At 38.1% G+C, this 23,969-nt stretch overlaps 1 protein-coding gene and 1 pseudogene across 1 annotated transcript; one reads left to right on the top strand and one right to left on the bottom strand.

Annotated features, from left to right (window-relative positions):
• Positions 1-19,074: 19,074 nt before the first annotated feature.
• LOC102514933 lies at positions 19,075-19,847 on the top strand. Its single transcript, XM_032492070.1, has one exon. The coding sequence runs from the start codon at positions 19,266-19,268 to the stop codon at positions 19,710-19,712; it is 447 nt and encodes a 148-aa protein (XP_032347961.1). The 5' UTR covers positions 19,075-19,265; the 3' UTR covers positions 19,713-19,847.
• A 1,669-nt stretch (positions 19,848-21,516) lies between these two features.
• Positions 21,517-21,612, bottom strand: LOC116667422 (annotated as a pseudogene).
• Positions 21,613-23,969: the final 2,357 nt, after the last annotated feature.

Genomic DNA, 23,969 nt, shown 5'->3' with positions numbered 1-23,969 from the left:
ATGGAAGAAATGGGGTATATGGAAAAACCTATACATTTTAAGAGACTTGTACCAGCAGAAACACCACTAGCTGAATTCAAAGGGACTCTGAATTTATAAATTGCACAGTGACCTTTGGGCCTCCATGTTTCCACAGGAAAGAAACAGGCTGAAAAAAGTTACTCCTCCATAAACACAGGCTATTTCTTGTATCTCCAAGGGTGAAGCCAAGAACCCAGAGGGCAAAGCCATTAGCACTGAGAATAATGAATTTGTGGGCCATTAGGATTAACAGAGGACAATGGAGTAGAGGCCAGTCCCAGGGAGCAGAACTAGGCTGTAATCAAGAAACATTTCCTGCTTCCATTTCTGAGGATCTGATAACATTCGTTCAGTGGGATTTCAGAATTGCTGTGGACCAGAGGATGCCATGTACTCCCAGTTTTTCCCTTTAAATGGAAGTATCCATTGTGGTCTGTTTGATTTTCTGTCTCATAATTATTTGTTGGCTGTGTGAAGGCAAATAACTTGTACTGGATGTATACCAAGGGAACCCAAACTTTAAGAGTGAGGGCCTGATTACATGAGGTTTTTGGAGGTGTCAGGTGGGAATGAACTTTTTTCATGTAGGGATGTTGTGAATAATTTTGATCAGAGGGGAGACTGTGGTAGATTATTTACAAAAATGGCAACAATTATTCTTCTTTTATATTCATGTACCGTTGTTTCGTTTTTCCCATCAAGATAATGAAGTTTGTTTCCCATCCTTTTGACTTTGGGCTTCTCTGTGTCTTGCTTTTCCCTGTAGAACCCACTACAATATCAATGGGCTAGTTGTGAACCCAGGTCTTATGAGGACATGCATATTTCTACTCAATCTCTTGAATCCCTGCCCACTCACGAGAACAAGCCCAAATTAGCCTACTGGGTGATTTAGAAACCACAAGGGACAGGGTGAGCCCAGGTAGTCCAGCCAAGATCCCAGACAGGTAAGAGAGCTCAGCTAAAAAAAAAAAACAGAGCCATCCCACCTCAGTTGACCCGAAGCTGATTGCAAATGCTTGAGTGGACCCCATTGAGAATAGCTGAGCCAGGCCTGGTTTTACCAGAACATCACAACTGACCTACACATGCATGCAGTAATAAACGGTTGTTGATTGAGCCATTAACTTTTGGGAGGCTTTTTCATGCAGTAAAAATCAACTGATACAATGCTAAATGTTGTGGAACAGAAAGGCAAATAAAAATATGTGTTCCAGTTGGTATGACTGGTCAGCAGCATCAATTGCCAGCATCTACCTTCTTTGGATATTTTAGTATTTGAGACAAATAAACCTCTGTTTATTTCAGCCACTCTAAGGAGGCTTTTCTACTACTTACAGAGGAATTAATTTCAAACAGATACATCAGCTTTTTCTGTCCCGGGTGCATTTGCCTTTTTACTTGCCCTGAGCAAATGCATCTAGATTTATCTAATGTCTTTCTTAATTCATAGGACAAAATAAGATCTCAGAAAGTAGTTATTGAATGAATTGGTGAGTGATTTGCCACTTAATACTGATGATCTTGGAATCTTTGTCTTCATCAAGTAACAACTTCTGGGCTCCAGGTCAATATTTCCAATGGTCTCAGAGTCATTAAACCTTTAAAAAAAGTGCTTCTCTCAACCAGGTCGTCTCATTCAGTTATTAGTTTTCTGCCTCTTTAAAAACAGGAATTTGATGTATTAGGATACTTACAGTGCAGGTTCAGCCTTTTTGTTTTCTTGAATAAAACTGCAAGCAAATTTGTCATTGCTATTAGCATCAGCACATGTGAGTGGATGAAGTATTTGAGTAGAACTCTACATTGTGTTCTGTCAGAGTTACTGGTTTCACTTCGTTACATTCACAGGCTTTCTGGACCTCATCCATCAAATAGGAGTATTATATATTAATACACTGGGACCAAAGGGGTTAGCTCCAGAATTCTGAGTGCTTGAGGAATTAGAGCCATGTAATGCGTTGTCTCATTGTTACTTTCTATTTCTTATGTTCCCACTACAGCCACACACTAGGATGGGAGAATGTTTTATTATATCAAAAAGACTTTCAAATTAGACAAAAAACACAGAGAAATCCATCATAACCAAATTCAACTTTATTATTTCCTAAGGCGTTTTTGAACTGAGAAAGGCATCTCATTGTAATGGTGGGAGGCAGGGACATGGATTTAAAGAAACTCGGGCAAGTCACTTAAACTTACTCCCTCTCAACTTTCTCACCTGTATAATTGGGTTGATAATAATCTATTCCCTTTATGGGGACATTCTGAGAATGAAATGGACAGGGAAGTACTTTGGGGGTTATGAAAGACTATGAATGAGAAATTGTTTGGGTGTGTGTGACCTCACAAAATACATGTTCTCTACCATATGCCTTCTTACATCTCATGAAGGTCTGTGTTGAAGAAATGCCAACAGTTAATGACAAAAAGATGTCATCTTTTCCCTAGAAACTTTTTGCTATAAATATTGAACATATGAGACTTGAGATATTTGCTAATATCATGGTCATTATTATCTTAATTATCATCAATGGTTTTGTGTGTGTGTGTGTGTGTGTGTGTGTGTGTGTTTGCAAGTCTATCTTTTCTTCAAAGAATATATTTGCAGGACTTTAAATTCCATTTGTATGTTGCCATGCCTAATTACTAAATCATAGTATTGGATAATCCTGATGTGGTTTTAAGGGTCACCCAGGGCACATGGTCAAATTGCCTTGCCAAATGGCACATGCCTGATCTGGGGTTATGGGAAAGCCACTGGATTTGTAGTCTTACCTGAATTTAACCATACTTCTGTCACTCGGTGAGGAGATTATGGCCCTTAGATTAAAAGAGAATCTTTTTTTGTATTTAAAAATTTTTTCTTTTCCATTATGGTTTATTAAAGGATATTGAATATAGTTCCCTGTATTATACAGTAGGACCTTGTTTATCTATATTATATATAGTAGTTTGTATCTGCTAATCTCAAACTCCTAATTTATCCCTCTCTCACCCCCTTTCTCCTTTGGTAACCATAAATTTGTTTTCTATGTCTGTGAGTCTGTTTTGTAAATAAATTCATTTGTGTTATATTTTAGATTACACATATAAGTGATATCATATGGTGTTTTTTTTTTCTCTGACTTACTTCACTTAGTATGATAATCTCTTGTCCATCCATGTTGCTGCAAATGGCACTATTTCATTCTTTCTTATGGCTGAGTAGTATTCCACTGAATATGTTTATACTATAGCTTCTTTATCCAGTCATCTGTTGATGGATATTTAGGTTGATTCTAAGTCATGGGTATTGTAAATAGTGCTGCTATGAACACTGGGGTGCATGTATCTTTTCAAATTAAGAGTTTCCTCTGGATATATGCCCAGGAGTGGGATTGCTGGATCATATGGCAACTCTAGTTTTAGTTTTTTAAGGAACCTCTATACTGTTTCCATTGTGGCTGCACCGAGTTAAATTCCCACCAACAGTGTAGGAGGTTTCCTTTTTCTCCACACCCTCTCCAGCATTTGTTGTTTGTAGACTTTTTTAAAGCTGGTATAGGGTTTATTGACAGAGGCAGAATTTCTTCAGGCAGGTACATAAGGCAGTGGTGGTTCTTTCTTAGGCATCTTCAATGACATTTCATAGGTTGGCAAAATATACGATGGAGGTGCTTCCAAGGCAGCGTACACAGCAATCTCTGGCATATTTCTGTTATTGATGTATTTATAATAGTTCCAAACACAATTGATTAGATAAGCCTTAAAAATGATGGACAAGGCAAAGAACACAAGAACGATGAACATGGAGGCAGCTGGATGTAGACTTTTTAATGATGGTCATTCTGACTGGTGTGAGGTGGTACCTCATTGTAGTTTGATTTGCATTTCTCTGATAATTAGTGATATTGAGCATCTTTTCATGAGCCTGTTGGCCATCTGTATGTCTTCTTTGGAGAAAAGTCTATTTAGGTCTCCTGCCCATTTTTTGATTGAGTTGTTTGTTTGTTTTTGTTATTGAGAAGGGAACCTTTATTTATGTGAATGGGGAAAATAGAAGTTTTAAGAAGAGAAGTGGGACTTCAATGAAATGCAGGTGGCAAGGAGGTGATGGTGAGATGTGGATCAAGTATCCAAAGTAGAGACAAATATTGAGATAGTAAGATAATTGAACCCCCCCCCCCCCATCTTCAAGGTCTAGTTGAGATGGAGGAATAAAGATGAGGTTGTATTTGCATGCTGGGGAAGATGGGTTGTGGGTGAGAAAACTTTATGTATCAGAGAGGGAAGGTTTTGGCTTTTATATCATGACTTTTTTGCTCCCTGGAATGTGATTTCAACTACAATTGCTGAAAAATGATTGTCAAAAGATGATGTTAGATGCATTAGGGTCCATGGGGGCTGTTTCAGATGCTGAGCATTTGGGACACCGGGGGGCCTTGTTATGGAGGCAGGTGAGGTGGTCCAGTCTGCTGGGATGATGGCAACAGGCTCTACTTTAAGGGGAGAGAAGAGATTCCATCTGCCCCACGGAAACTCAGTTTTTGTACATTTAAGACTTAGGTAAGAGATATTCTCGCCAGCTAACAAAAGGTAATTTATAGCTCACAATAACTCACACTTGTAAGTACTTGATGAAAAATGCCCCTTTGTCCTTATTGCTGAAGAAATTGATAGAGAGTTGTTTCCCCTTCTGTTTTGTGATCTGAGCCTGGTTTCTTTGCTGAGGGAAGTCTTTTATTAATTTGTTTATTCACTTACTCATTGTTGAGTAGGTGTTTTGTGTCAGGGTGTTGGCGGTGTTGTGGCAAAAAAGACAAAATATCTCTGCCCTCACAAAATCTATAATTTAATTTAGAGGGGGGGTTAACGAGCAAACAAAGAATAAGGTCAAACAAAGAATAGTGATGCGTGTTATTCATGGTAAGAGGTTGTACATGACGGTGGGACGGGACATTTTTAAGGAATCAGAGAATTTCTCTCTGAGGAGGGATGTATGATTTCTGAGTGATGCATAGACATTCTAGAAAAGTGAATTAATAGCATCTCAGATCACTGGCACTTTATTTTCTATTTTGTACATATACAACATATCCAGAAGTAGGCAGTTTAGGACCAATGTATTAGTTCAATGCCAATATCAAGAACAGAAAGCTCTTCTTATTCTGATCTTTTGTTTTTAATATGTTGGATTTTCTCCTCATGATTTCAAAATGACTACTGTACCTCTAGGTACCATATGTGCATTCAAGTTAGAACGGAAAGGAAATGATTGTGTCTTTCAGAGCTGGCTATATAATTGACAGGGGCAGTGAGAAGTGAAACTGTGGGGTCTTTATTCACAAAGCAGGAAAAAAGTCATGTTTAAAAGGACTAACAAAATATAAAGTTTTTTCATTTAAAAATATTTTGTTACTTACAAAAGATAACAGTGATACATGAGGAACAGCATAAACTTACCAATGGCAAAAAAATTGGTGCCATAAATTCATATAAAACAATAAATACTAATAAGTAATGTGATATCTTAAATCATCATACTATTTTTTTTCTGGCTTGCTTTTCTGCAATTTCATTTATTAGGTCATCAGAATTTATCCTAAAAGTAGGTTCATTTTCAGTCAATATAATTGAAAGCAGCACCAGTCACTCTTGGCAAATGCCAGAGTGCAGATCATTTTTCATAATTTTTTTAATTTTGAGAAGTATCTTTCTGCTGATGCAACAACTGTCATGCGAGATGCTAAGGGTATTTTATAGACTACGACAACGTGGAAAAGTTTTCTGATAAATTATTTTGAAATAAAAATTTTAGTACATCCGATGTTGATTCTCATGAAACAGTTTTCCTAAAATCACTTTTGTATAAATCTAAATTTTATTTTAACTGTAAATTTAGACCATGGCATTTTAACGTCTCCTCTGACATTTTCTGTAGTGTACGGAGGTTGAACGAGAAACTGAAACTGGCTTCGTGCTTTGTCTATAATTCAAAATGCCTGTCTATGCAGTCCATCATTGTATTTTCAATTAAAAAGGAAACATTAATTTTGAAATTGTCTTCCTCATTAATAACCGGTTCAACTGAAGCTTCATTTTGAAACTTATGTCCTTTTCCGTGGCATGCCACATCTTTAAATTTCATTTCTATCTGCTTTGTAATATTTCTGTAGTTTTCCAAACTGGAGGATCTAAATTCTTTGAAGACTCCAAATAACTCTCTGATAGATTTTATTGCACATGCTGTTATTTTGCAAAAATTTATTGACAAAACTTATTGCCTGAGCCCTGGCATTCCTATCCTGGTGCTGAAGGCAGAGCTAATACTTACGCAGAGGCCCCAGGAAAGGGCTCCAGGGAAGATGGCAAGCTGGCCCCTCAATGCGTCGCAGCGCACAGCTCCTAAGTCGGCTGCCATACTGGGCCCAGGTCCCCGCGCCACCACCTCTGGGCCTTGTGGTATCCCAGCTGCCCAAGGCAAGTGGACTCAGCAGCCAAGTCAGTTGCTCCAGTGTCTCACTGTCTGCCTTGTCTGCTGTGCCTGGACTGCCCTCTGGAGAATCTGCTGCTCATGATCCTGCTCTGCTGTCTCACTGGACTTCACTTTGAACAACAACAACAACAACAAAAAAAATCAAAGATTAATTTATTAAGAATTTCGAAGGCCAGTAGCCTTCGGATATCGCACTAAGTGGGAAGGTGTGGGAGGGCCCTCTGGGAGGAGAACTCTCTGTGACCACACGGGTTGCAGCCTTGAAGCTAGCCTTGGTGTCTGTAACAGATGTCTTTTTTTTTCCTTCTTTTTTTTAAATCAGGAAAGCAAAAATGTTCCCAGAAGTCTCTGCTTATGACTTACTGCCTCTAACTCTGTCCCATGGCCACCGCATGCTGCAAGGCACTCTGGGAGAGGAATCACTTTCCAGTGCAGGCAGGCAAGGGAGAGAGGGCTTGGGAATGAGTGTTGATTTAGCCAGTGAAGAGTCTGCGATAGCCAACTGCAAGGCCCTTCGTGGCTAAAATGTACCAGGCTGGACTGGCAGTGAGCGTGGCATCCTGAGGTGGATACAAGCTTGAGGGGGTGGTGGTGGCGCTTGGAGGGCAGCAAGAAGCCCAGTGTGCTTGGATCGGAATGAGAGAAGGGGAGGGGAATTAGATAGGATCTCCAGGTTTTCTGTAATCTCCAATTTCCCTTGGTTCTGCCAAGGATTTTCATCCCAAGGCACAATAGCTGTCCCTTAATGATTTGAGCAGAAATAAAATATTTGGAAGGATATTGGGAAGTTCACATACTCGTCAAAAAGCCTAGAGAAAGAGCTTAGATATAGGACAGAAACAAACCGGTGGGACTGTATCTTACATGTGGGGAAGCTCTTCTACCGGAACAACCACCAAAATCAGGCCAGAATTACTCTAGTGGCATTACCGCCGTGTCCACCGATGAGCACCAGGTGCCTCTGTGTGCCTGGGCAAGGCTCTAAAGGTCTCCAGGCTGCCCCTAGAAACTCTTAAGTTACAGACACTATTGAGGCTTCCAGAAAAAATGCTTTCCTATCCCGGTTTCCTCACGGCACTGGTTCTTCATCAAAATCTGAGATGCAAGAGCCTGAGTGGACAAACCTGGGCCACATGCTTGTGTCCTAAATGAAAGCGAGGCTCGAAGGGAATACTTTTTTGCAGATTCTATGGTTGGAAGAGGACTCTTGTCTCTGGCCAGACTTTATATGGGTGTTCCTTGCTTTCTCCCCCAGATGGCAACTATTCATTACTGCCCTCCCATTTGGTGAACTCTATCCATTCTTTTATTTTTTTTTTTTAAATTTTTTATTGATTTATAATCAGTTTACAATGTTGTGTCAAATTCCAGTGTTCAGCACAGTTTTTCAGTCATTCATGGACATATATCCATTCCTAACTTGATCCCCATGTTTATGAACCCTTTCCCAAATACATTCCCAGTTCTGTAAAGCAACTGTGGCCCGTCAACTAAAATTTTCCTCGTTCTCCAAGAGAGGCAATGCCAAATATTCCCCAGTTACTGTCACTAGGATCAAGCCCCGTGTTTATTTCTCCTCCTGTTCTGTATGATTCCGTATCAATATAGTGCAATCCACACACTAAATTTTAAAGTTAACTACCACTAATAGATCCCATACATAAAGAAGACGAAGATTATTTAAAGCATAAGAAATGTGACATAGGAAGTAAAATGTCTAAAATTTTATTTCGTCAATGGTGATAGGACACTACCTAATATTAATGACTTCTGTTAATTATTCCATGTTCTCCTTTCCTCCAGAGAGTCTTTTAGCTGGTCAAGATTCTTTGATGTTACTCCAGTTTTTATTCTTGAGGGATCTGGTCCTCAGTGGTCCTACAAGCATTTGACTGTGGTTATATTCCATTAAGTTTTACTAAGGACATGGTAATATAAGAAACATCCCTAGGGAATCCTTGAGTTTCATACATACTCATCCAGCCATGTTTCTGTCTTCTCATTGATAACAGTATTGATTTTCTTTGACAAAAATGTATGTCTTTTTAAAACGTTTACCCAGGGCACGAGGAGTCAAAAGCTGGGCAAGAATTGGTTTTAATTTCAAATTCAATGGAAATAACTTTGTGCTTCTTAAAGGAGACATTCCTTCCTTGAGTCTTAAAATTTCTAATCAAGGCATGGTCCTAGAAGTGCAAAAATTTTGTGAATGAGGAATTAGTTGTGAAAGTGAGATATTCTATTCCAAATTCCACATCTTGTTCCTCTGCCCATTTATTTAAGTTATGGGAGAAAAAGCACCATATATATATATATTTTTGCTAGTAAGAACATAGTCACTCTTCAGGACAGAGTCCAAGCTGTTAAATTATTATATCCCAATCTGGTGTCATATCTGAGTCTTTCATAAGTCATACCACGGGGGAGGAGGTACACAGTAATAACAATGAACCCCAAGTGGGCTTATAAGAATTGTTTCCCTTATTTCACTGAAAAATGAATCTTTCTTGAAAATGCGGTGTTGTGTGTAAAATCATGATGGAGAATAAGGCCATCTGTAAGTTCAAGGATGATAGTGCTAACAGAAGAATAGCAGGTGCTAAGAAAGGAAAACAAAAATCAAGGGAACAATAACCAGGTTAGCCTGGTGAAGAAAAGTTCATTTCTCAAATTTTTGCATAACTTCTATATCTGTTACCTTGGGCATTTTGTTAATGAGTCCATCCCAGCACTACATAGCTGAAGAAAGAAGGTTACTGACTCACAGAGAGTGGGTAAAGAATACCTAGGGGATGACTAAGATCCTTCTCAATAGTGGGTTTTTTCTTTTATGAAATTCACAAGGGACACTGATATTCTCACACCGCGAGCCTGTTTTGGGAGATCTAGTCATATATCTCTTCTACAAATGTCCTTATTGCAAGTCATGCAATTTCACTCCTTCCAAGTCCCTGACCCCCAGCCTAATTGTTAACCACCTACAAGTTTCTCTCTTTTTCCAGGCAGAGTAAATAAAATGTACCATCCACAGTTCTAACCACGGGGAGAATGTTTCTTCTTCACTGTCTTGAGCCCTTGAGTGGAGCTGTGATGCTACAGAACTTCAGTTTTGGCTGGTGCCAATACACTGTGTAGAGACCCTTAGATCCTGGTTCTCACTGACCCCTTCTCAGTGAACTAGGCATCGGGTATCCTCAGTGAAGCTGTGGGTGTGGGTGGAGGGTGGAGTACCAGAACGAAAGGGGAAGGCACTCTGGCAGTGTGGGAGACTCGCTCCTAGAACTTGCGTCCAACTTATTGGAGCTTAGTGCTTTATATTCCACTTGCTATTTGGTGGGGGTGTGCTGCCAGGAATGTCTGACTTTATGCCGTGGTGGATCAGATAGTTCTCAGTTCACGATGGAAAGCCCTGGCTTCCTCATCATCTGGTGCTTTATGATTGAGTATTGAGTTTCTACCAAAACCCAGTAACAAGTCAAAAACTATTATTCAAAAATAGAACAGGCATGGATTTGCTCCAAACCCTGACATTTCTGATGTTCTTCTCTGAGTGTGGATTGACTTGGGCTCTGTGAAGAATCCTGATCTTCCACAAACACTTGAAGCATCATTGAATCCACTGGATAAAGCTTGACTGACAGCCTGGACCATCTGGAAACCCGGCTTTGCTCTAGGTCTTCCTTTAAACTAACAATTTCTATACTCTAGATAAATTCATCAAAATGGCACACCCAGATGTGTATGGGTCACTCACTGGATGGTGTCGCCTCTGAATTGTGATAGGAAAGATAGTCTCCAGATCAGTAACTGAATATCAGGATTCAGGAATTATATTGCTGTGTTCTGGAAAATACCCACATCTGAAACAGAGAGCTACAGTTGTGGTCACTATCTGATAATGGTCGGTATTGTCATTCTTTATGACCTGTCCCTTTTGTGGGACAACCTATATCATTACCTCCCACGTGTCCCAAGTGTTCAGTAGTGAAACACATTTCTGCCTCCCCCCGCCCCAGGATATGGCTTTGGATTTGACATTATATTACAGTCTGATGCTTCCACATGGCCCTTACTTAATGTGTCAAGAAGCTAATATGTGGGTTTTACTAGCTAATGAGACTAGCCATTCCCAGTAAGTACTCTGTACCTGGCATACGTATAGGATCTTACGGGTTCTATACTAGAGTATATACAGAGAATTTTAGAATGAAATAATAGAGAATAATGGATCCAGGTCTATTTTCTGAATGGTGGAAAGTAGTGCTAGTAAGCAACCAAAGAATGAGTGTTGCCCCAGGCACCAGTGTTTAAAAAATTCTGAAGAGTGTGGGCACTTCCTCTTCCCCACTGCACAGTTATCCTGCAAAATGGCCACAGACCCCTTTATGAGCGTTTTAGAGTAAGAATCAGAGTTCTCTCTGCTCGTGTTATTGGAGACCCTTTTTCAAGGTTACCCAACCTCCTCTTTATTCAATAAACCCTGGAGATTTTTTTTTAATGGCTCAGATTAAGGTATTAGATGAAGATGATAACTCTCTTTTGGTTGCCCTGTGTTCTTAAGACTTTTAGTTTGTTTGTTTTGTTTTTGCCCTAGTTATGTGTGAAGAACTTAGTAAGATGCCCATTTATTTATTTAAAAAATTTTTTGAGGTACAGTCAGTTACAAAGTGTCAATTTCTCGTGTACAGCACAACGTCCCAGTCATGCGTATGCATACATACATTCGCTTTCAGCAATTTATTTGTTAATCATTCCCCATAAAGGGTATTTCACTACAGATCATTCTGATCCCTAATGCTGCGTTTTTTGCTCCTGCCTCCCCCCGTCTCTGCTAACCGCTGCCTGGCCTCAGCCACTGATGATTGTGCTACTCTCACTGAAATTAAGGAAACTATTTCTGACACAGTAGCTCCTACCAGCATCCCTGACCTTGAGCGAAGAGCTTACTTGGGACAGGGGATTTTGCACCTGTTAAATCCACTCCAATATTTATATCTCCCTAAGTCTCCGTAGTCCTTCTTCAATAGCACATTAAGAAATTGCTAGCATCTTAACTTCGTTTACTGCCAGCCTTTGTTGAACCCACGTTTCAGTTAATCAACCAAGCAACCGATTAGAACCACTCCCTGCTGCTTGTGCTAACACATTGAATTCAGAAACGCTTCAAAGTACGTCACAGATATATTAAGTGGAATTTAAAGTTGAGCAATTTTCCCTTGGCCTGGCATTTTCACAATCCGTTCCTACACATATTACTAGAATTTTGCAGCTAGAGGTAAACGAAGCCCTTCAATTCTTTGGGAGGCTAAGTTTTCTCTCTTAGGTCTAACATGGCTATCAGCCTTGGGGGATGCTGACATCTGATTTTACGCCTGGGTTTGCAGACGCTAAAGCATACTAGATGGGATGGCATGAGAAGGCAGGACATACAACAAGAAGCAATGAAAACAACACGTGAGTGAGGATGTTTACAGGCCCTTTAAGCATGTCAAGAATAACTCATCAGACAGGATGGCAAAGGGAGCTCAGTCTAAGGAGCTTGAGTCTTCTGGATTGATTGACACTATACCATCTCCTCGGTCTGATTTTTAGGATTCCATGCTGTCTCAACTAAAATACTAATTTCCATGCAAAAGACCTGGTGAGGTTGTAAGCTTAACTGATATTGTAATTTGCAACCCCTTCTTTGAAAATCTAAGTTTAATTTCAGTTATTTCAGTCCTAACTGTAAATGTGGCTTTTCGAGTATACTCATAGCAAGTCCAAAATTTTCAGTACGTGCTTTGAGCTAAGAATTATTTTCAGACTTTTCTTCTTTATAAGACGTATCTAATGTTTCTAATAATAACCATTCCACCCCAGGATACTGGATTTTTTTAAGCCTCTCATACTGGTCTGTGGTGATGGCTATTTCAATCTCCCCAAACTTTGCCTTCACTAGATGCTTTAATTCAGATGATCACAGATTAAAATATAATTTGCTGTTTCACCAGTGTCTGCTATCAGATGATGCAGCCTGAGCCCTCTTTCCTTTCTGGATTTTCATAGTGTTAAGTCCAAAATCGTCAAATTATCTACCCAGAGTCTGGATTTAGAATTTTAGGCTCACAAAAAGTCCTGGCGAGTGAGAAAGAAGAACTGGCTTAGCTTCACTGGGATAGGACTGTTTTTTATTTTTCCCAGGACTGGGAAGAGGACAGAGATTTGTGTAATGACTGTGTGTGAGACCCTTTCCCAATCACATGCCATACTGGAGAGGCAGCAGCATCACTGACTGGGAGAATGTGCTGCCAGGGTTACTGCACAGGATACTGAGAGCCAATGGCTTTCAGGCTTCACTAAATGGCTCTTGTTTGGAATTAGTGGGGAGGGTGGGAAGCTGAGGGGGAGATGGGCAGCGGAAATCTGGCTCTGAATAAACCATGAAAATTTAGACAGTGGGTTTCTCGGTGGTAACCACCATGGGCATATAAACTAGAGTCCCTGCTCATGTTTTATAGAATGAGGTAGTTGTTTCCCCAAATATAAATAATGATAATGTCAAATTACAAATTTAAGAATGAATAAAATCCTATACATTTGCTTAATAATTATTTGCTCATTGATTAATTTTGAATAAGGGGCATAGTTTAGGAAAAACGTTTTCCTTGGGTTGATGTTAAAATGATTCCTTCCGTTCAATTTGTGTTTAGCTATAAGAAAATAAAATTTCTTGATGTCAAAATTTGTAGGATTTATTTAATAGAAACTCTTCTAAAATTCACTGGGGTTTTTATTCAGCTGTGCACTTGACATGCAGCAATCTTCTTTAAAACAAAACCAAAACCCCTACAAAATCTAGGGGTTGAGTTCAATTCTGTTACTCTATTTTTCAGTGTTGTAATTTCTATTTGCTTTAACATTGTTTTTTATAGTTCTTTGCTGAGATTTTTTTCCCCATTTGTTTCAAGAGAATTCATAACTGATGATTGGAGCATTTTTGTGATGGCTGGTTTAAAAATCTGTCAGATAATTCATCAACAGATTCATCTTGATATTGGCAGCAGTTGACTGACTTCTCATTCAAGTTGTGATTTTCTTGGTTCTTTGTAGGATGAGTAATTTGTGACTGTGATTTGGATACTTCACTGTATTAGGAGACTCTTGGTCTTATTTACACCCTTTATTTTTGCATGCAATCACCCTGTTTAATTTTAGCATGCAGGTCCTGGCATGTACGCCTACAGTTCCAATGGCAGTTTAATTTTCATGATCTTTGGAGGGCTATTTTAGTTTTCTTGGTTAATCTGCTGCCACTGGGGCTCCTACTGGTCCTGTTTGTGCAGTCCAAGAGGGTGAAAGGAGTTTTCCCAAGCCTGGATGCTGGGGTGTCTCTTGTTGAGGGATGGGAGCAGAGGGGATCCCCCTCAAGCCCTTTTCTGCAAGGTGCTTAGGTGTCTCTAGACAGCTGAGGAGCTACTTTAGAATTCATTGACCAAGAGGCTTCCCAGACCAGACCACTCATTATAGTTGGGATTGTTTAGTTCAGTTCTGCCTGCCCACCTGGGTATCTCTTCTAGAAAAAGTGGGGTTCTCAGGCTTGATGAAGAGTATTCTTCTACCTGCTGATCTTTGGTGGTGGTCCCAGTTGATCCCTTTTGCTGACAGTGTTGGGTTTCCCTGTTGTCAAAGGGATTCCCATCAATCTGGGGGAGGAATGAGCCCTCCTGGTTTGATTTCTTTTGCAAGTTTGGAGGTCATGAAACACAGCAGTCGGGTTGCCTTCTTCTCATGTGTGTCAGCTGTGAGATGCCCTACCATCGTGCTGTACCTTGAATCTTGGGGCCCCAAACAGCTTGCCTTCTCAACTACCGACCGGAGTTCTCCTCTGGTTATCTTTTCAGTCATTCTAAGGCTTATAGTTTTGCTTAGCAGGGAGGAGCTGGAAGAAATGGGTCAATATCATATTGTCTGGACCCAAACTCCTGGAGTTAAATTTATTATAACGGTGAGAAAATTTACGTAATTTCCCAAAGTCATTCAACTATATATGACAGTGTTAGGATTCAAACCCAGGTATGCCTAAATCCAAATTTTATGCTCATTCTTCTCTTCTCAAATGACATTTCTTTAGGGAGATATTAATGGAAAACATCCAATAATTAATAGGAAAAATGTCTTTCCACCCTGTACCTGCATTTACCAGTGGATCCACTTTATTTAAATAGTGTTTTTGCCCCCATCTCCGTACCCTGAGTGGTAAATAGAGATTGAGTGATAGATACAGACGTGCTTCCTGGACAGTGAAATGATATTTACCTGGACACTATTCACTAATGTCATCACCCTGTAGCTTTTCAAATGCTCCCTTTTCTGTGCCTCTTTAGGTTACATTCTTCTGCTACATAATTAACACCTTTTAAACTAGATGCCCTGTAGATAACACTAGCTTCTCAACATGACAGTGTGGTAGGTGATTTCAATGGGAAGAGAGTTGAAAAGATGGAAGAGGAGTTAGACACCTATGGCAAATTTGCCATTTAAAAATATTTTTTAAACCTCTCGCCTCTTTTCTGGCTATCAAATAACTAGAATTTATTTTTCAGTTTTGAACTTAACTTTAGAAATTATATTCTTAGCCATCCCTACCTTCCTAATTCTTAGAAGCCTCCAGGTTATTAGTAAAGTTTAAAAAGTTAGAATTTACTTATACTAGTTAATTATGAAATGACCATTTAATGAGCAAATATTTATTACTATTCCCAGCTTATCAATATTTAGCTCACAAGTAGTTTATGTGGATTGAAAATAATATTATATTTGAAATTAATTTATAAGCTCAAATTAGTATGTAATACCAGTTCTTCAATAATTACTTCCAAATTAACAATGAATGTACTCATTTTGGTTGAAAAATTATTTATTGCCCATTTTCTTCATTGGATACAATTAATGGCAAACTACAAAGAAGGTGAATCAAAGGACAGAGATTCACAACCAACTGCAGAACCATAGGATTAAAAATCTTCAAATTCTGTTTTTCCATCACAAATCTCAGTGACTACACAAGAGACTGACGCATTGCCAGGCCTTAGGAAAATTGTAAAGTGCATTAAATTTGTCTTCATCCTTGTTTAATACTCTAGTGAACTCCCTACTATTTTTCTTGTCTCACAGGCAAAAAGACTAGATGTGTTTCCTTTTGTTATTTTTTGGTTGTGATCGATAGAAATCAACTCTCTTTGGCTTAAGGAAAATAAGGGATGTTATGGGTGGGAAGCATCCCAGAGTGTCTTGTGTGATCACAACAGATCAGGATACTGAGTCATGAAGGAGAGATCAGGGCAGCTTTGGGAACTTCAGCAGCAGAAGTTCATAAACCTTTCCTGGCACTACCGTGGGTGTGACTCACCTCACATGACATAGTGTCTGTGCTCTCTAGGACTGTGTTTCTTTAAGAAAAAGTCCCCAGTCCCCAGCTTGTCCAAGAGGAAGGGCCTTGGGGCAGAGACACAATCACCTGAGGCATCTCCCTTGTACCAGGTACCCTTTTCAGAGCATGGGAATGAGCCAGATAGCCACTCCAAGGGGTACCACTTCTCCAGAGAGGAAAAAGATTCTGCTAAAATTGATCACTTCTGGTTATATCTGGAAGGTTGTCTACCATTCCTTTAGCACTATCACATTTGAAACACTAAGGTATACTCTTTAGACCAATGGGAAAAAATAAGCATCGATGGAATGACTGGTAACTTTCACAGATACGGGATACAGGAAGGGATTCTATGGCCAACAGAAACATAATTGATGGAAGAAAAGAAACATGGTCATAAGAACCAATAAATGGAGTTAAGTGGACCTTCCCTTGGTGCCACTTGAGAAACCTCTTGGGATTCTCCTATTCCTGAGAGTCTGGGGTAAAGACAAGTGAAAAATAAGATTTACTACTTGATCCTAGAAAATGAAGCACTCCTAGCCCAAGCCATCTGAGTAATCATGTCTCTGCTGATGCAGAGGATGGTGATATGAATTTACACTCCTGTGCACTTAGTAGAACACCATCCTAGACCTATGCTTGTTCAGTCTTCACAATTGCCCTCGACTATTATTGTCTTGGTTTTAACTCATGTAGAGCTGAAAGGGAGTTTCTAGCCGGTTTCGCTATTCAGCATGTCCCAGGAGAAGTAAACAGTGGAAGAATGTATTCCTACATCTCATTTACCTATTCTGGAGAAGACTTTGGCATCAGGATTTGTGGGTCAGGAGAATCAGTTTCCCACCCTACGTTCACTCTGGAATACTCAGTATTTATTAAGATGTAAAAAATGTTAAGGGCCTTTTTCTATTAGATATACATCTTTACCTATATATCTGACAAGATTATTTGTTTTGTATTTCAAGTAGTATTCCTTAAGAATAAAGGAAATGGAGGAAAATGGCACCAGAAATGGTCTACAAAATAATTACAAGGGTTGTACAATATAAATGTACAATTACAAGTTTATATGCTAATACCATCTGTTATCATATACATGTATGATGAAAACATAAAATCTGTTGATTTTGGAATAACTCCGTGACTTTGCAGAGTAAGGATTATTAGACTCACTCACAGAGGAAGAGCCCAGGATTGCTCAGCTGGAAGGACGAAGGTCCCTTATTAGGACTGGCTCATCCAATTCCAAGCAATACTAATGTATTAGTGACATCTTAAGATTAAGATGCCCCTCTCCCTCCCTGCTTAGTTTGTGCTAGAGGAGGCCTAGTGGAGAGTTATAACTTTTACCACTGCCCAGAGGTAACAAAGCCATTCTCCCTCCCTGTCTTGGTGGAGGTACGTGGGAAACACTGTGACACTCCTGTCCCTCCCAAGGAGATGTCAGCCATGCTGAGTGGGAGACAGAACTCTCACCCTGACAACAGGAACAAGTAGCCCCTCTCATCCTTGGGTGTCAGCAAATAAGGTTCTTTGAAAAGGTCAGTAAAGTAGACAAATCTCTAGCAAAACCAACAGAAAAGAAAGGAGAGAAGACACAAATTACTAGTATCAGAAATGACAGGGGATATCATGACAGTTCCTACATATATCAAAATGACAATAGAGGATTATTATGAATAACCCCGCATACATAAATTTGATATCTTAAATGAAATAGTCTAATTCCTCAGAAAAAACCCAACTATTATAACCCACCTAATACAAAAAAAATTTTAATTGCCCTGTAAGTATTGAGAAAACTAAATTTGTAATGGAAAAAAATCGCTTAAGAAATCTCCAGGATTATTCCTGGAGATTTCACTGCTAATTCTATCAATAATATAAAGAAGAATAATCCCAGTTCTACACAACGTCTTCCATAAAATAGAAGAGGAAGGAATAATTCTCAACTCACTTTATGATGTTACTATTACCTTGCTACCAAAACCAAACCAAAATGGTACAAAATAAAAAAACAACGAATCAATATTCTTCAATAATATGGTCACAAAAGTCTCTAACAAAATATTAGCAAATATTACCTATATGTATATGCAAATATTATTCATATATATACACACACTCATACATATATGAATATTATATATATAAATATATAACTATGTATATATATATAAGAATAAATTCCTATCTTGGAATAGGATTTATTCCAAGAATATAAAGCCAGTTCAGTATTAAAAAAAAAATCAATGTAATCTACCATATTAACAGGCTAAAGAAGAAAGATTACATAATCATATAAATTGATGCATAAAAAGCATTTGAGAAAATTTAACACTTATTCATTATAAAAACTCTCAGAAAAATGGGGATGGAGGAGAATTTCATCTATTTGATATAGAGCATCTACAAAATACCTACAACTATATTATACATAATGATAAAAGAGTGAGTGCTTTACCCATAAGATTAAGAACAAGGCAAGGAAGTCTCTTTCACACTCTGACTCAGCTCAGCATAGTGCTGGGTATTGTAGCCAGTGCACTAAGGCAAGAAAAATATATGAAAAATACAGATTGAAAAGAAAAAAAAATAAAACTGTCCTTATTTGTAGATGACATGATGGCCTACATAGAAAACCACAAGGAATCTATAATAACATTTCTAGAACTGCTATATGAATTCAGCAAACACACAAGATACAGGATAAACCTACAAAAATCTAGTATTTTCCTGTATACTAGCAATGAACACATGTGCATCAAAATTAAAAATACAGTACCATACAAAATTGCTCAAAAAATGAAATACTAGATGTAAATCCATCAGATATGTGTGAGGCTTGTGTGCAGAAAACTGCAAAATGCTTAAGAAAGAAGTTAAAGAAAACATCCTGTTCATGGATTAGAAAATGCAGCATATTAAATACATCAGTTCTTTCCAATTATTATAAGAGTTTAGTGCACATTCTCTCAAATCCCAACAATATTTTTGTAGATACAGACAGAATGACTCTAACGTTTATATGGAAAGGAAAAAGAACTAGAATAAAATAATTTCGAAAGGACTCTTTGTACCCAATTTTAAGATATTATATAGCTATAGTAATCAAGACTGTGTGATACTGGTGAAGAGATGGATATAGAGCTAATGAAACAGAACAGAGAACCAGAAATATACCCACATAAATATGCTGAATTGATTTCTGGCAAAGGTGCAAAAGCAGTTCAGTGGAGGAAAGACAACCTTTTCCACAAATGGTGCAGGAAGAGTTGGACATCCATAGGCATAAAAGTAAACCTTTATATAAGTTTCATACCATATACAAAAATTAATTCAAAACTGATCATGAACCAAATGTTAACTGCACCAGTCTTAGGCAGCTGGGGTGTAGAGGGTGGTCACCGTGGGCACAGTGGGCAGTGGCTGGGCAGAATATTGGCTACCAGAGTATTTAGCCTAATTGGCGGGCAATCAGTTTCCACCTCGGTGTGTGTAGGAGCACACGGAGTTGTTGTGAAGAGTGAAGACTACGCTCTCCCGAATGACGTCGACTTGGGTGACTACCCCTTGCCCCATGTGGCCCACGTCAAGACCCTCTCTGCCAGCCAGAAGGCCTTGAAGGAGAAGGAGAAGGCCTCCTGGATCAGCCTCTCTACTGATGAAAAAGTTGAACCATACCGCCTTAAGTTCAAGGAGAGCTTGGCAGAAATGAACAGGAGCATCAACGCGTGGAAGAGGGTTGTGGGCGTGGCCAAGTTCTTTATGAGCTTCACAGCTCTCATTCTCATCTGAGAGAAGCCCTGCATGTACCGCCCCATCCTGCACAGCTTTGAGGAGGAGTAGGTGGTCAAGTCAACCAAAAGGATGCTGGACATGAAGGTCAGCCCGGTCTAGCGCTTCTCGGCCAAGTGGGACTACGGCAACAGTGAGCAGAAAAAGATCCTGCTGTTCATGCACCTGAACGTCACCTCATTCTGTCACCTCCATGCAGCTCAGCATAGTTACTGGAAACCTTTGTGTCAGTACCAGTGCTAATAAATGAGCAGTTTATGTGGGGAAAAAAATGCTACCTGCTAGAATATAAAACTTTGAAGAAATAGAAAATTATCAAGTTTTAGAGTGAGGCAGAGAGTTTTTTAAGACTTGATAATGACAGCATAATCCAGAAAAGGAAATATTGATAAATTTGACTTAATCAAAATTAAAAATTTTGCTCTATGAAATATTCCATTAGGATAAAAAGACAAGCTATAATGTGGAGAAAGTATTTACAAACAAAATATGCAACATACCCAATAGTATCTAGACTGTATAAACAACTCATAGCTCAACAACAACAACAACAAAAAACAATTAGAAAATGGCAAAATAAGACACATTCCATTGAAGAATATAAAGATGACATATGAAAAGATGTTCAACATCATTAGCCATTAGGGAAATGACAATCAAAATCATGATATCACTACACATCTACCAGAATGTCTAAAAAATATATATATATATATATATATATATATATATTTTAAGTGACAACACCAAATGCTGACAAGAGTGCCAAGAAACTGGATTGCTGCTGGGAATTTAGAATGATATAGCCACTTTGGAGAGCAGTTTGACAGTTTCTCATAAAAGTAAACACCCAAATGCTATGTGACCCAGAAAGTACATTGCTACACATTCATTTTAAAAATTGAAAACTTTGCTTACACAAATACCTGTGTGTGGATGTTTATAGCAGCTTTATTCATAATAGCCCCAAAGTGGAAATAATTCAGATGTCCTTCAACAGAAGAATAGTTAAACAAACTGTTATATCTCCATAACATGGAATACTACTCAGCAATGAAAAAGAACAAAATATTGATGCATGTAACAATGGGGGTGAATCTCTAAAGAATTATGCTGAGTGAAAAAAAAGCCAGTCCCCCAAATTTTCCATACTCTATGCTTCTATTTGTATAACATTCTTGAAATGACAGAATTATAGAAATAGGGAATAGATTAGTGGTTGCCAAGAGTTAAGGAGAGGGTAGGGGCAAGAGGGAAATGGATTTGGTTACAAAAGGGCAACATATGGGATCCTTGTGGGATGGAAATAACCCATATTTTGACTATCAATTTCAATATCCTGGCTATTATATTATACTACAGTTTTACAAGATGTTATTATTGGGGAAATTGGGTAATGTGTTACAGGATTGTAATGGGATTTCTCTGTATTATTTCCTATACCTTCATATAAATTTATAATTATCCCGTAAAATATATTTAATTAAAAAACAGCAGACTGGCTCCGTGGTTCTTTACCACAAGGAAATAAATCATACAAATGAAGATTTCACTGTCCTGAAATTAAGTTAGGAGAGTCATTTAGGGAGGAATCAGAACTTTCTGGTATTTCCCAAACTCTTTCTTTTTAAAAATTGGGGTGAAAAATAGATACCATAACTTTTATTATTTTAACCATTTTTAAGTGTATGGTCCAATGGCATTAAACTCATTCACATTGTTATGCAACCCATCACAACATCCAGCTCTAGAACTTTTTCGTCATCCCAAACTGAAACTCTAGACCCAGTCTAGACTCATTCTTCAAAATATGAGCTGCTTCAAGACTTTTCATGGCCTTGTGCAAGCGCCAGGCTCATCTCTGTATTGTTCCAATTTTGTATGTGTACTGCCAGAGTACCTAAATCCTTTCTTTAGATGGATATTTTTTTCTACCTACATGTGATAGCAATTAGGTGATAACCCAGAGGCATCATTCCTGGCAGCCCTGTCATTTCCTTAACACGCTGTGGTTAACAGAATCAATTGTTTGGTTCTTTGGCCATAAGACAATTTCACAGATATCTTGAAGATTATGTTTGTAAGTAAATTAATCCAATTTAGAAACATCCATTACCTCTCTCCACTTTCCTTATTGTCTACTCTGAATACTATCCTTAGGTAACTAGGGTACTCATTTTATGTAACCTAAAATTTTGTGTGCCTGTGGTATATGGACCTGGAGAAATTCTGAGGGAAGGAATATTCTTTTATAGTTCAAGAAATTAGCTATTTCCATAAATTATTCTTAGTAATCTTTGTTTCTCTCTCTCTTCTTAAAAATACTCAGGATTCTAAACCTTCTGTATTTAAAGCTTTCCCATATGTATATAGTTCTTTTCAAGAGTACCTTGAATTCTGGAAATATTTAGCCGAATGTGTTCTATTTAATTTCTTCGATTCAGTTGGGATATATTTTCTAAAACTTGTGTCAGAAATTACAACACTCTTCTCTGATATTGAAGTATTTTGAGTGTTTGAGAGTTTCCCTTAGTGTGGAAATTGGCTGCCTTTCATTTTTTAAATAGGCTTTATTTTTTAGAAGAGTTTTAGATTTATAGAAAAGTTGAGAAGACAGTACGGAGAATTCTTATATATCTTGCACTCAGTTTCCTTTATATTAGTATTACAATTAATAAGTCAACATTGATAGGTTATTATTAACTAAAAGTTCATAGTTTATTCAGATTTCCTTATTTTTTACCTAATGTCCTTGTCTATTTCAAGACATTCACACTGCCTTTAGTTGCTATATTCCCTTTGGCTCCTCTTGGCTGTGGAGTTTCTCAGAGTTTCCCTGTTTTTTTATTATCCTGACAGTTCTGAGGATTACTGGTTACATGTTTGTAAGGACATCCCGCAATTGGACTTTGTATAATGTCTTTTTCATCAACACAGAAATCAAGTGCCATTTTCACCTGCTCAGTGTGTGAGAGTTAAAGGAGATATTTGGGGATAAGCACTCTGGACTTCTTGGTTTACATATCAAAGGCATGCTTTCAGACAAGTTGCCTGCTATCTCTAGGAATTAGCTCATTTGGGGAGAGGCAATATCCCCTTGCATCCTTGTGGCTACAAGGCCCCAAGATGTCAAAGTATCATAAAATCTAGAAAATAAAAAGCATGATTTATACACAACAACTGATTATTTTACTGTTTCCATGGTTGTACTTTTTCCAGGATGTCATGTAATTGGAATCATACAATATGTAGACTTTTCAGATTGATTTCTTTCCCTTAGGAAGATGTATTTAAAGTTCCTTTATATCTTGATAGCTCATTTATTTTAAATTGATGTGCCACTATTTGTTCATCCATTAACCTGCTGAGGGACATCTTCCTTCCAGTTGCTTCCAGTTTTTGGTAATTATGAATCAAGCTGCTATAAACGTTCATGTGCAGATTTTTGTGCAGACGTATGTTTTCAAATCAATTGGAAAAATATCTGGGAGTACAATTGCTGGATCATATGGTAAGTCTATGTTTAGCTTTGTAAGAAACTGCCAAAGTAGCTTCCAAAGTGGCTGTGCCATTTTGCATTCCCACCAACAGTGAATGAACATTTCTGTTCCATGTCCTCACCAGCATTTGGTGGTTTCAGTTTTTTGGATGTTAGCCATTCCAATAAGTTTGTAGTAGTATCTCATTTTTTGATCAGTAATTACCTAATAACTGATACTGAGAATTTTTTCATATGCTTATTTTTCAGCTGCATATTGTCTTTGGTAAGGTATCTGCTCAGATTTTTCACCCATTTCCTAATTGAGTTGCTTGTTTTCTTATTGTTGAGCTTTAAAATTTTTTGGTGTATTTTAGATAAAAATCTTTTATCAATTCTGTGGCTTGCCAATATTTTCTTTCAGTAGGTGGCTTGTCTTTTGTTTCCTTTAAACGTGTCTTTTACAGAGTAGAAGTTTTTCAATATTTAATTTCAATAAAGTTGAATAAATCATTTTTTAATGAATTTTACTTCAGTTGTACCTAAAAACATATTGCTAAACCCAGAGTCACATAGATTTTCCCCCATGTTTTCTTTCAGAAGTTTTATGTTTAAGTCTATGATCCATTTTTAGTTTAATTTTTGTGAAATGAGTAAGACTATTATTATTATTTTGCACATAGATGTCTAATTTTTCTAGCACTATTTGTTATGAAGATTATCCTTTCTCCGTTGAATTGTCTTTGCTCCTTTGTCAGAGATCAGTTGACTGTATCTTT

Source organism: Camelus ferus, chromosome 11 (assembly GCF_009834535.1).
Source record: "Camelus ferus isolate YT-003-E chromosome 11, BCGSAC_Cfer_1.0, whole genome shotgun sequence".
Classification (NCBI taxonomy): Eukaryota; Metazoa; Chordata; class Mammalia; order Artiodactyla; family Camelidae; genus Camelus; species Camelus ferus.
The sequence above is the reverse complement of the archived record's forward strand: the minus strand, read 5'-3'. Positions and strand labels throughout refer to the sequence as shown.

Bases quoted from the DNA above. Each gene is read 5' to 3' on its own strand.
- LOC102514933 (XM_032492070.1), top strand. From the start codon at position 19,266: ATGAACCAAATGTTAACTGCACCAGTCTTAGGCAGCTGGGGTGTAGAG.